The sequence below is a fragment of the Lolium perenne genome, chromosome 4 (assembly GCF_019359855.2).
Source record: "Lolium perenne isolate Kyuss_39 chromosome 4, Kyuss_2.0, whole genome shotgun sequence".
Lineage (NCBI taxonomy): Eukaryota > Viridiplantae > Streptophyta > Magnoliopsida > Poales > Poaceae > Lolium > Lolium perenne.
The window spans coordinates 7691766-7702686 of record NC_067247.2 but is presented as its reverse complement, the minus strand read 5'-3'; the positions used below and the strand labels follow the sequence as shown (position 1 = coordinate 7702686).

Sequence of the window (10921 nt, the reverse complement as noted above, 5' to 3'; positions counted from 1 at the left end):
GGCGTTCAACTTCGGGATTTTGTGTCTACCTTGGCGACAGTCTCGTTTCTTGGTCTTCCAAACGGCAGCCGATCGTCTCCCGATCCAGTGCCGAAGCTGAATACCGTTCTGTGGCAAATGCAGTGGCTGAATGCTGTTGGCTTCGCCAGCTTCTTGGTGAACTTCTCTGCCCTGTGCACAAGGCCACAGTTGTGTTCTGTGACAATGTCTCGGCAGTGTATCTCTCTGCAAATCCTGTTCATCATCGGCGAACGAAGCACATAGAGCTGGACATCCATTTTGTGCGTGAGAAGGTAGCCCTTGGTCATTTCCGAGTTGTCCATGTTCCTACTACGGAGCAACTCGCCGACATCATGACTAAAGGATTACCAACTACGTCATTTGAGTCTTTTCGCTCCAGTCTTGGCATCATCTCCGACGACGCTGCGACTGAGGGGGGGTGTAAACGAACATAATGTGTTCTCCATGTAATCCTACCTAACTAGTCTACCAGCCCCTTTAATCAGAGGATCTGTTTCCTTGTATAGCTGATTGAGGCGTGCTAGGTTTGGTTAGGGTTTAGGTCCCTCGGTTGTAGGTGTATAAATACACCACATTGTGATCAGTACAATTGCATTGCAAAACATCTCCTCTTTCACATCACATGGACGTGAAAACTGCTTTCCTGAACGGTGAGCTTGGGGAGGAGGTCTACGTCGCAAAACCTCAGGGCTTCACTGACTCCGGCGGATCAGGCAAAGTGCTCCGTCTCCACAGAGCACTGTATGGACTCCGCCAGCACCTCGAGCTTGGAACAAAAAGCTGGATGGTGTGCTGTCGTCCCTCGGTTTCGAGCGGGCACCGTCGGAGCATGCAGTGTACACTCGCCAGCACGGCGGGAAGAGACTTCTGCTGGGCGTATACGTTGATGATCTCATCATCACTGGCTCGTGCGACATGGAGATTACAAGGTTCAAGGAAGAGATGAGCTCAAGGTTCTCCATGAGTGACCTGGGTCTGCCCAAACTGTACCTGGGGATCGAGGTTGATCAGACACCAGGAGTGATCACACTCAAGCAATCGACGTTCGCCAAGAAACTCCTGGAGAAATCTGGCATGGCTGGTTGCAATCCTGCACATGTCCCAATAGAACCACGCCTCAAGCTGTCCACGGTGAGTCCCAATCTACCTGTGGACATAACCATGTATCGGAGCATCGTCGGCTCGCTCCGGTACTTGGTGCACACAAGACCCGACATCTCCTTCGCAGTCGTATTTGTGAGTCGATTCATGGAGGCTCCAACGACTGAACATTTGAGTGCTGTGAAGCAAATTCTGAGGTACATAGCTGGAACTCTGAATTTTGGCTGCACCTATAATGCATGCAAGGATGATGCAGAACCACTGATCGGATTCAGTGACGCTGATCACGCCGGTGATGTGGATGATCGGAAGAGCACGACAGGGTCACTGTTCTTCTACGGACGCTGTCCGATCTCTTGGCAGTCACAGAAGCAGAAATCAACCGCTCTGTCCTCGTGTCAAGCAGAGTACATGGCCGCGTCGACTACGTCATGTCAGGCAGTGTGGCTCGGACGGCTCATCGGCGAGCTCTTCGCCAAAGATCCCTCAGTCCCGATTCTGTTCGTGGACAATAAGGCAGCAATACAGCTTTGCAAGAATCCCGTTTTCCATCACTGTCGAGTTCATCACCGCCGACCAACTCGCGGACATCTTCACCAAAGGACTTGGTCGAGTCAAGTTCCAGGAGCTTCGTGAGCGGATCGGCGTCATCGACATCAAGTGAATTCTCTGGAACACCTAGGTTAGGAGGAGATTGTTGGATAACTAGGTGTCACAGAGGGTTTATTCAGTTTCGTCAGGTTTAGGGCATGCAGAAGTTTTAGTGGTCTGCTGACCACGTTTTGTTTTTCTGTTGTTTGATCAAGTCTTAGCACAAATATAGGATCGCTGTGGACCAAGCTCCAAATCGTGGGATGGCACGATTTAGTAGGGAGAGTGGCGATGACCACGGAAACCACGTTGTAATCTCTTTCGCATAAAAGGAAAGTAGAAACAGAAAAGCAGCAGTTGGAACGCTGCACAAAACCTCTCTCTCTCAATCCTGTTGTGATCCAGATTTCGATCTAGCAGGTCCACAACATCACCCTGCCAAAAGAGGAAGAAATATACGTAAACAATAACAGTAGCAGATGGAAAGCCGGCCTAAACAAACAAGTAACATCAGGCATCTCTTCTTAGGATAATTGACATCCTCATTGTGGAGGCCCATCAAACCAGAGGCTGCAAAAATACTATGTTTCGGCTGGTGTTCTCCAGCACATACATTTTACTGATGACAAATATAAAAAGCCAACACAAACAATTAAAATTGGAGCAACAAACCACCTTGTTACTGAATAGCATAATGGGTTTAGTATATGAAAAGAAGAATGAACAGAAGCGTAGGCTAATTTACAGCAGAAAAGAAAGTGAGGCGCCTTTTTGAATGTCATAAAACCCGCATAATCAAATGAACCAAATAATTCCTTATGGATAAATAAAAAGAGCCAAAGAACCTTAGATAGCCAACTCACAAGCATCGAAGTCGAACACACAATGCAAGGAATGGAAGGGAGACTTATGGTTCCATAAAAAGGTCAGAGCAATTGTTTAGATAAAAAAACTTGAAGAGTGTGTATCATCTCCTAACAATATTCAGGTCACTAAACCATAGAAATTAAAAAGCCCGAAACATGTAAAAAGACAGGCACTTGATGCATGATAGTCCATTGGTTGGTCAAAAGAATTGCAGTCTAGAATCTAGCAATGCTATGAACGAAAGGCAACTGTGTATGCATCAATTCATAACACACTCGGAAAAGGAGAGTAAGTAAAATTCCAGAAGTGAATATTTAATTAGTTCTTATAGTGGAAAAATGCACAAAATAAGGGAAGTTCCCTATTACAAACTCTGTAGTGTATCAAAAAGCAGCCAATTAAATCATGTTATGAACAAGCATATCAATTAGCAATGGTCTCTGTAGGGGAGGATTTTTCTTTGTAAAAAGTAAGCAGCATTACTCATGTCACAAATATTGTTTCCCTGCATTCTTCATATAAGCATCCTAGTAAGTTCACATAATCGATCAAATCTGTGTGTCATAAAACACAAACGCCAAGGCTAAGTAAGTTCTAGATTCTCATGTACATATTACCATGTCGACGAAATATAGCAACATGCCCAGTTTTGCAATTCATGGTATAAAATTTTAGAAGCCTGAGCAGGGGTGGTCAGAGGTCACAACAATGCGTTTGAACTAAGACACAACCTGCACCTATAGTCACAACAATACCTTTGAACTAATAAACAACCTTTAATTAATAAACAACATGTTACTTTTTGGTTATTAGTAAGGACAAATAAACTAAGCAGGCACATTTTACACTTCACCACGCAGAGAACCTTCACGGTATAACAATTAAATACTATAATTTGCAGCAGTGTATGATAATTCATACGAACATACTACAGCCATATACTAACCCCCTAGGTAGCAAGTTTTGTCTCTCCCTACTAAGCAAGTAAACAAGCAACTAATCATAGGACATCTAGATGTTGCATACATTTAAGAGCACAGAAGCATCAATGGTGGATAACACAGTTTATGCATTAACACGTAAGGAAGCAGGGTTGGAGAAGGCTATGCTTACCTTGAGCCTCCACTGCCCAAAAGATGGAGGCGGGAACTATACACCACTCTCCTTGCTGCCTTCTTTGTATTCCTTTCTTCATAAAAAGGTGCATGGTGGAGCATATACTTTGCACTTCTGAATGATGGACTATCTCAGTCCAGCTGAAATTAGAAACATAACCATCATCTGTCCTGGTTGTTTAGAGTATTCCAAGAGATAACAGCTTAGGAGAGTAGACAACTAACTATGATAAAGGATTCTTTTGTCAAGTGTTACCTGGAACATAATTTAAGCCTCCCTCTTGACTGAACCCAATTCTTAGGCTCCAACTACACAAACGATAGGTTACAAAAGCTTCGTAGTTGCTAAAGAAAAGATCATATCAAATGTGAAGGCAATAACAACAGGAAATAAACTGATTTACATTACATATGAGATGGCAAGATAACCTCAACAAAGGGAAAATATATAAATAAAATGGAAACAAAAAAAGCATAACCGTTAACACATAAAACCGACACTGGACTTCTGTAACTTATTAATAGTGCTAGCACAGTATGGATCAGTACACTAATAAAAACTTCTATTTGGTAAATAAAAATAATAGAGAAGAAAAACAGGAGGGATTAACCCGAAAAAACAAAAAAAAATTGTAAATGTAATTAAACAACGTATGCGAGAAAAGAGCACCACATGGATGCAACATGACAATATAATATATAAAAGTAATTTACTACTGCTATAAGCCATTCAACAAGGAAACATAAATCTGGAGAGGCCGCGTCCTAACAAATGTGGTTTATTTATTTTATTACAATTGAAGTAGATGAGCAGGAATGATCCGCAAACAGAACTCATATCAATTAATTTTTGGACATAATGAATGTTACATCAAACAATTTGCACGTACCTGCAAAGACTCCTAAAAATATCCACTTGCTATTAATCCATACAAAATTACCAATATGTATGTAAAAAGAAAACAAAATTGAATTATCAATTAATCTTTGGACATAATGAATGTTACATCAAACAATTTGCACGTACCTGCAAAGACTCTTAAAAATATCCACTTGCTATTAATCCATACAAAATTACCAATATGTATGTAAAAAGAAAACAAAATTGAATTTACCTTGTAATAAATTATTTATAACTTCCTTTGCAGGTTTTGCCCAATCACAATCTCTAAATGTGTTGCAAAAAAACACCCCTCAACCTTCTTGGAGCTTTAGGAGAAAAATAAATGTGAATTATTATCTATCACTGGAAATGGAAGGAAGAGAAAAGATTCTTTTAGTTATACTGATAGCAAGACTGGCAGTAAGCTATTTTATCCATGATGACTAAATGATCAAAGCAAAAGAATTATTACTATATTTTTATTATTCAGCCACATAAACCAAATAGTTCTTCTATACCATGCACGTCACACATATCATTTGCATTGAAACTGAAACATAAGGGGCCGGTCTATTTATAACAGTAGGAATAGACAAGGTAGTTCAAAATAAATAAAAATATTGCTTGAGTTGTGAGCTTTGAAGGAGAAAAGCACCAGCGATTCCTCCATGGCATCTCCTCCTTCCGGCGGCAAGAACAACTAATCAACAGTAACAAAATGAGCCCCAATTAATTCTCAATTTCTCCCAGTAGTGCCCAAGAAAGGCTTTCCTCCTAGAACCTCTAATTTTGTTGCCACAAAGTTGCAGGTTTAAACATATTAACTAATTAATTCTTGCAACCTAACATATAACGCATCATCAGATTCTGAAGGATAAAAACAACCTTGGTCAAGAAGAGGCACCAATACCATCGGCTCGAAGAAGCGGTAGTGGTGTAACTTCTGCTCGGACGAAAAGAGGATAGGACTTCCGCTATATTTGAAGCATGAGCTGAATATTTCCACCTATTGTTGCTGCAATACATTATAAATCTTCTAATTTTGCAGCCAACACAATCTCTCTTTGCCTCCATTCTTTCTTTCTAGATTTGATAATATATATCTCCATAATCTGTAAACAAAAGTAGGGCAGCAACATTATGCTCAATTTATCAAAGATGATTTGCATTCAAAACAACTCAAGTACTATGAAAAGTAGGGGAAAAGTTCAGTGCAACCTGAGGAGATGTGTTGCCCTGGAAGACGACATACTTGAACGGCGCCCACCGCAAAGGCGGGTCAGCCCTGCAGATCTCGTTTCTATGCATCACCACGTCCTCTCCCTCTCCATGTTTACAACCAGCGCGTTCCTGATAGCACGGGACAACTAACAGGCATTAGCGGCACCGCCCGATAGTACACTATGCAAGAATCGGCAGGTTGGGGAGGAGGAACTCACCGGGCGGGTAGGCAGTGGATGTGTGCCCAGAGCATGTCCTGGGAGGCAGGGAGATCTCCGACATGCCTGCAGCATCAGCTCTTAGGCGGGCAAGGCTGTGGCCCTGATCATCCATCCACCGTCCTCTGCACCGACCTCTGGCAACAGCTGCTATTGAGGCGGCCACGATGGGGAAGCAAATGACGCCAGCGGCGACGCAGAGGAGACATCAAAGCAGGAACCGGTGCAGCCAGGGGATTAGAGGTGCGGGGATGAGAGGAGGTAGACAACGTGGGGTGCGAGGCCGCCGGTGCAGAGAGGAGGGGAGGCGCGAGAGGAGCCCGAGGCGGCGGCAGCACGCAGGAGGAAAAGTGGATAGGGTTTGCTGGGTCGGGATCGGGACCTTTTCTCACCTTGATGTTTTTTTCCTCCCTCTGTTGAGCCAACCAGGTCATGACACGTTCCCCAATCGGTGGAGGTGAAGGGAGACCAGCGCCCAACCTCATCGTTATCGTGGAGCGCTCTGGCATAGGCCAAGCACCCACGCAATTGCTTGTTCTCAATTAGGAGGAGGCAGTGAGCTTGATGAGCACACTGACTACACTAACTTGATGAGCACACTGACTCCAACCATTTTGTTTCCTTTAGTAGATTAATTTAGCACAACAGCAAGCATAGGGAGGAGGAGGAGCATAGGGAGCTCACCCTGAGCAGTAGGTTGGGGAGGTGGACGTGAAGGTCGTCGTGGTGGCGTCAGCGAGATTATCGGCAACAGCAGCCTGGGGAGGTCGTCACGGAGGCGTCAGCGATGCAGAGTTCGTCGCAAAGGACATCGTGGTGCCGTCGTGCGAGCTCCGGGGGCATGGCGGGGAGGGCTCGAGGCAGAGCACGCAAGCGGCAAAGCGGATCGAGGTCAAGGGGATCAGCGTGGGGGAGAGAACGTGAGGCGGGTGGGAAGGTGAATCGAGGGGGGAGGTGGCCGCCAGCGGGGAGGTGAATCGAGGGGGACATACCTGCACGACGCCGCCGGGTTCTATGGTTGCTCGCGTGAGAAGGGGTGGCGTCGCTCAGGGGAGGGGTGGCGGCCGCCGGTGGGAGGTGGCGAGGGAGAGGGCGTTGAGGCAGATCGAGGGAGGTTGCAGAGGTGGGATCTGGTCGGGACGGGGAAGAAGGGGAGAAATTTGGCTAAGTCCCCGACGCCTTAGCAATGGGGCACCTCTCGGGGTGCGCCACTATGAGGCTTAGCAATGGCTCACCTATAGGGGTGCGCCACTGCCACTTTAGGTTTGGGTCAAAACAAAGACGAACCAGGGTTTGACAGAATCCGATTAGTGCCGCACTGGCTTTGTCCCCTGGTTGGTTTGCCAAACCCTGGGCACCCAGGTTCGAACCCTGGCAGCCCCAATTTTTTCCCTTTTAAAAAAAATTGATTTAAGGCATAAATAATTATAATTATGTAGAATATTTAAAATAATATAGAATCTAGAAAATATCCAAAAATATAAATTATATGTCTATTTTGATCGGTAAAATGTGTAGATTAACAATATGACATCCATTATTCATACAAAAAAATGATACATAATTATCTTTTCACAATTTTCTTGCCCTTCTTTTTCGCGGTTGAATAATTTAACCCCAGAACTCCTTGACTTCTTCTTTTGAATGGACAGAATTTATTAGGTAGGGTGGTTCTGCTTCTTCTTGTTGTGTATGGTGCTTCATCGTCGTCGTCATCTTCCATCTTCGGGTCGCCGTACTGGTCAAAGTATAGCTCGTTGGCGGCTCCATCTATTTCGATGATGCTCTTTTTGCCTCTCCTCACGACAACAAGGCTAGGCTTTTTCCGGTCGGTAATGAAGAAGCATAGGTCCACTTGGGAAGCTAGTACCCATGGCCCATATTTCGCGGTGACCTTTGCGCCCGCTGTCTTGGATTTGGCTTCGTGTATAACCATGATGGTGAAATGTCGGTCTTCTTTTACGACGCTCTTGGCCCACCCGACACGGAACATCGGCACATTCTCTCCTGCGTAGCTTAGCTCCCAGATCTCCTCGATCTTTCTGTAGTATCTCTGCTTGATGTCACCGGTGTAGGATTCCATCGTTACCCCGGAGTTCTGATAATCGCTCTTCATGTCTTTTTCCTCGGTGTAGAATGTGTAGCCGTTGATATCGTACGCCTGAAATGTCATCAGGTTGTGCTCGGCGCCCTGTGACAAGGCATGAGTTTTTCTTCCGCAGAAGAATCCTCGTCTATAGGGTACGCCAGCATCTCGTCCTTGAACCACCGCGTGAAGGTTGAGTTGTGCTCTTTGATTATATCTTCGTCCGTCCTCTATTGGACCTGGTCATTGTACGTCTTTGCGATAAAGGTTTTGTGCTCTACCACCCAAGAATCGACCACGTCTATGTGTTGTAGCGCGACTAGGTTTGCTCTTTCAAAGTCGGTGATTCGACCCTTGATGTCGACATGCATTTCACGGCTACCCTCGGCGTGTCCTCCGCCTCATCATCGTCATTGTCATCGTCATCATCATTTGGGCGTCCCGCGTGAAGCTCCTCCCTGATCCCAACTGATAGCAAGTCGTACCTTGCTTTCGGCCCATCTTTGGTCCTCTCTGGCATGTTGAGGTGGGTACCAAGCAGACTCTCGCACACTTTCTTCGTGATGTGCATGACATCAAGGCTGTGAGGCACACAGAGGATCTTCCAGTACAGCAAGTCCCAGAAAAAAGACCTCGTCTTCCATACCTTAAGCAGCGGCTCCGGCGCCTTCCGCTTCTTTCCGGTCTGTGGGCACTCTTTCCAATTTTTCAATAGCTCGTCTATTTGCTTGCCACTTCTCGTACGTGGCCGTCTTCGGGGTTCATCTTCACCATCGAACAAATCCTTGCGTTTCCTCCATGCACTAGTAACATATGGGTCTTCAAAGACGGTATGATACTAGCGGTTTGGAAATCCGTCAGTGATTGTCATTTTTCTATGACGATAGGTCGATTTCGCGTCACAGATGGCGATTTGGGCCGCTCGGCCCGAAAAAATAGTGATGGCCGAGGTCTAAACGTCAGCGATTGTGCAGAAATGGCGTCGCAGGTGGTTGGCAGCCCGATTTTCTGAGTCAGCAGTTGACGAGGGATCACCTCGCTAATGCCTACGTATTGTAGACTTGGGTTTCGGGAAAGAGCGACGATGGAGATTCCGGGAGCGAGATTAGGCACACGACGTACCCAGCTTCGGGTCCCCTCGGTGGAGGATCCCTACGAGCTGCTAGCAATCTAGTATATGAGCATAAGTATGTTAACAGGGTGCCGCCATAGGCGGAGCTATGATGTCTATATGTTGGCCCCTTCTCTCGGGTGCCCTGGCTGGCTTTATATATGCAACCAGCCTAGGGTTTTACAAGAGTCCTAGTCGACTACTTCTTCGGGTTGCCTTGTTGGGCTTTCTCCATATTGGGCCGAGCCGAGCCAGGTATACTAATAATGGGAACCCGAAGGGTATACCCATGTCAGTAGCCCCCGAATGTCTAGGGAAGTCGAAGACTTGCGTAGAGACTCCAAGCATAATCATCTCCGAAGTCGAAGAAATACAAGGCGAGGTCCATGTCGAAGATCATGTGTAGCGTAGATGATGTCGACGATTCTCGAATTGAATTTTTCTATCGGGTGCGCGGCAGCGCTCCCGATGGGAGTAGCCCCCGAGTCTATGTGTAAGTGCTTGCACTTGGGCATAGACTCAAGTTGTACTACTCGATGAAGAACTTGACTATATTTCTGGGCGTAGCCCCTCTTTTTATCGACTCCTGTTGGAGGACTTAATGAAATCCAGCGCTCCCGATGGGAGTAGGCTCCACTCGAGTCGCAGAGTCGAGTTGAGTCTACAAACCTTTATATATTTACAGAATCGAATGAAATTTCTATACTTTTTCAAATTCCTCGAGACCAAAGAAACACTATATTTTCTGCGTCAAATATATTATACAGGGATAACGGTAGTTGGGGCTGGTTCGTCTGACGGATCAGGTACCAGTTAACTGCTCTGGTGGCAATCCGCAAAAACCTACTTCAAGATCACGTCCCTGGACATGATCTCGGGATACTGGCGTAATTCGACATGTGCCGCTTAAGGTCTTACCAGATGCCGAATTCCAGTCATGTTTTATCGGGTACCTAACGCGTCCGTTAGGATTTTTCTTCGTATCTGTTGATACAGAAAAAAGTAGCAAAGCGCCGTCAGAGGCAGTGCCACGCCGCACAGGACGGATCCTGGGGACTTACCTTCGCAAAGTTTTGCGGCATTCAGAAATTAATTCGCGACTAAGGCGCTCTGAGAATATGTTGTCTAGTGCCTTATTCGGCTGATGTAATGACCCATTTTTTGGGCTGCTATCTTTTGCCGAATAGGATCTTGATGCTCCTTCTATATTGCCTTGCTATATTGAATTCTATTTCTTCGGGTGCGCGACCAGCGCTCCCGATGGGTGTAGCCCCCGAGGCTACAGCCGAGTGTTTGCACTTGGGTGTAGGCTCAACTTTCTTTATCGACTTCCTTGAAGTATGTTTTTCCTCGAATATGCAATTGAATAAATGACGAGTATATGGACTCGAAGATTTTTCCTCCTCCATTTTTTTTGTCGGGTTCCTGCTTGAAGCAAATTTCGTCGGGTTCCTCCTTGGAGAACATTTCGTTGGGTTCCTCCTTCGAGAAGATTTCGTCGAGTTCTCTTTTGATGATAATTTCGTCGGGTCCTCCCTGCAGAAGATTTCGTCGGGTGCGCGGCCAGCGCTCCCGATGGGTGTAGCCCCCGAGGCTATGGTCGGGTGCGCGCATCCGGACATAGGGTCAAGAACTTGCATACTTTGAAATTTGCTTTCTCCTGCACAAATAAACAAACTTTTTCTATCTTTTTCTTGACTATCTTTT

At 45.7% G+C, this 10921-nt stretch overlaps 1 protein-coding gene across 1 annotated transcript; it reads left to right on the top strand.

The window, feature by feature from the left end:
• The first annotated feature begins 643 nt into the window (after positions 1 to 643).
• LOC139838816 (uncharacterized mitochondrial protein AtMg00810-like) lies at positions 644 to 1786 on the top strand. The gene is made up of 3 exons (XM_071828842.1): positions 644 to 734; positions 779 to 1560; positions 1643 to 1786. The coding sequence occupies exons 1-3, from the start codon at positions 644 to 646 to the stop codon at positions 1784 to 1786; spliced, it is 1017 nt and encodes a 338-aa protein (XP_071684943.1).
• The last annotated feature ends 9135 nt before the right edge of the window (positions 1787 to 10921 follow it).

Bases quoted from the DNA above. Each gene is read 5' to 3' on its own strand.
- LOC139838816 (XM_071828842.1), top strand. From the start codon at position 644: ATGGACGTGAAAACTGCTTTCCTGAACGGTGAGCTTGGGGAGGAGGTC. The intron at 735-778 runs GCAAAGTGCTCC...GGACTCCGCCAG, and splicing joins CACTGACTCCGGCGGATCAG to CACCTCGAGCTTGGAACAAA. The intron at 1,561-1,642 runs GCAGTGTGGCTC...ACAATAAGGCAG, and splicing joins CGTCGACTACGTCATGTCAG to CAATACAGCTTTGCAAGAAT.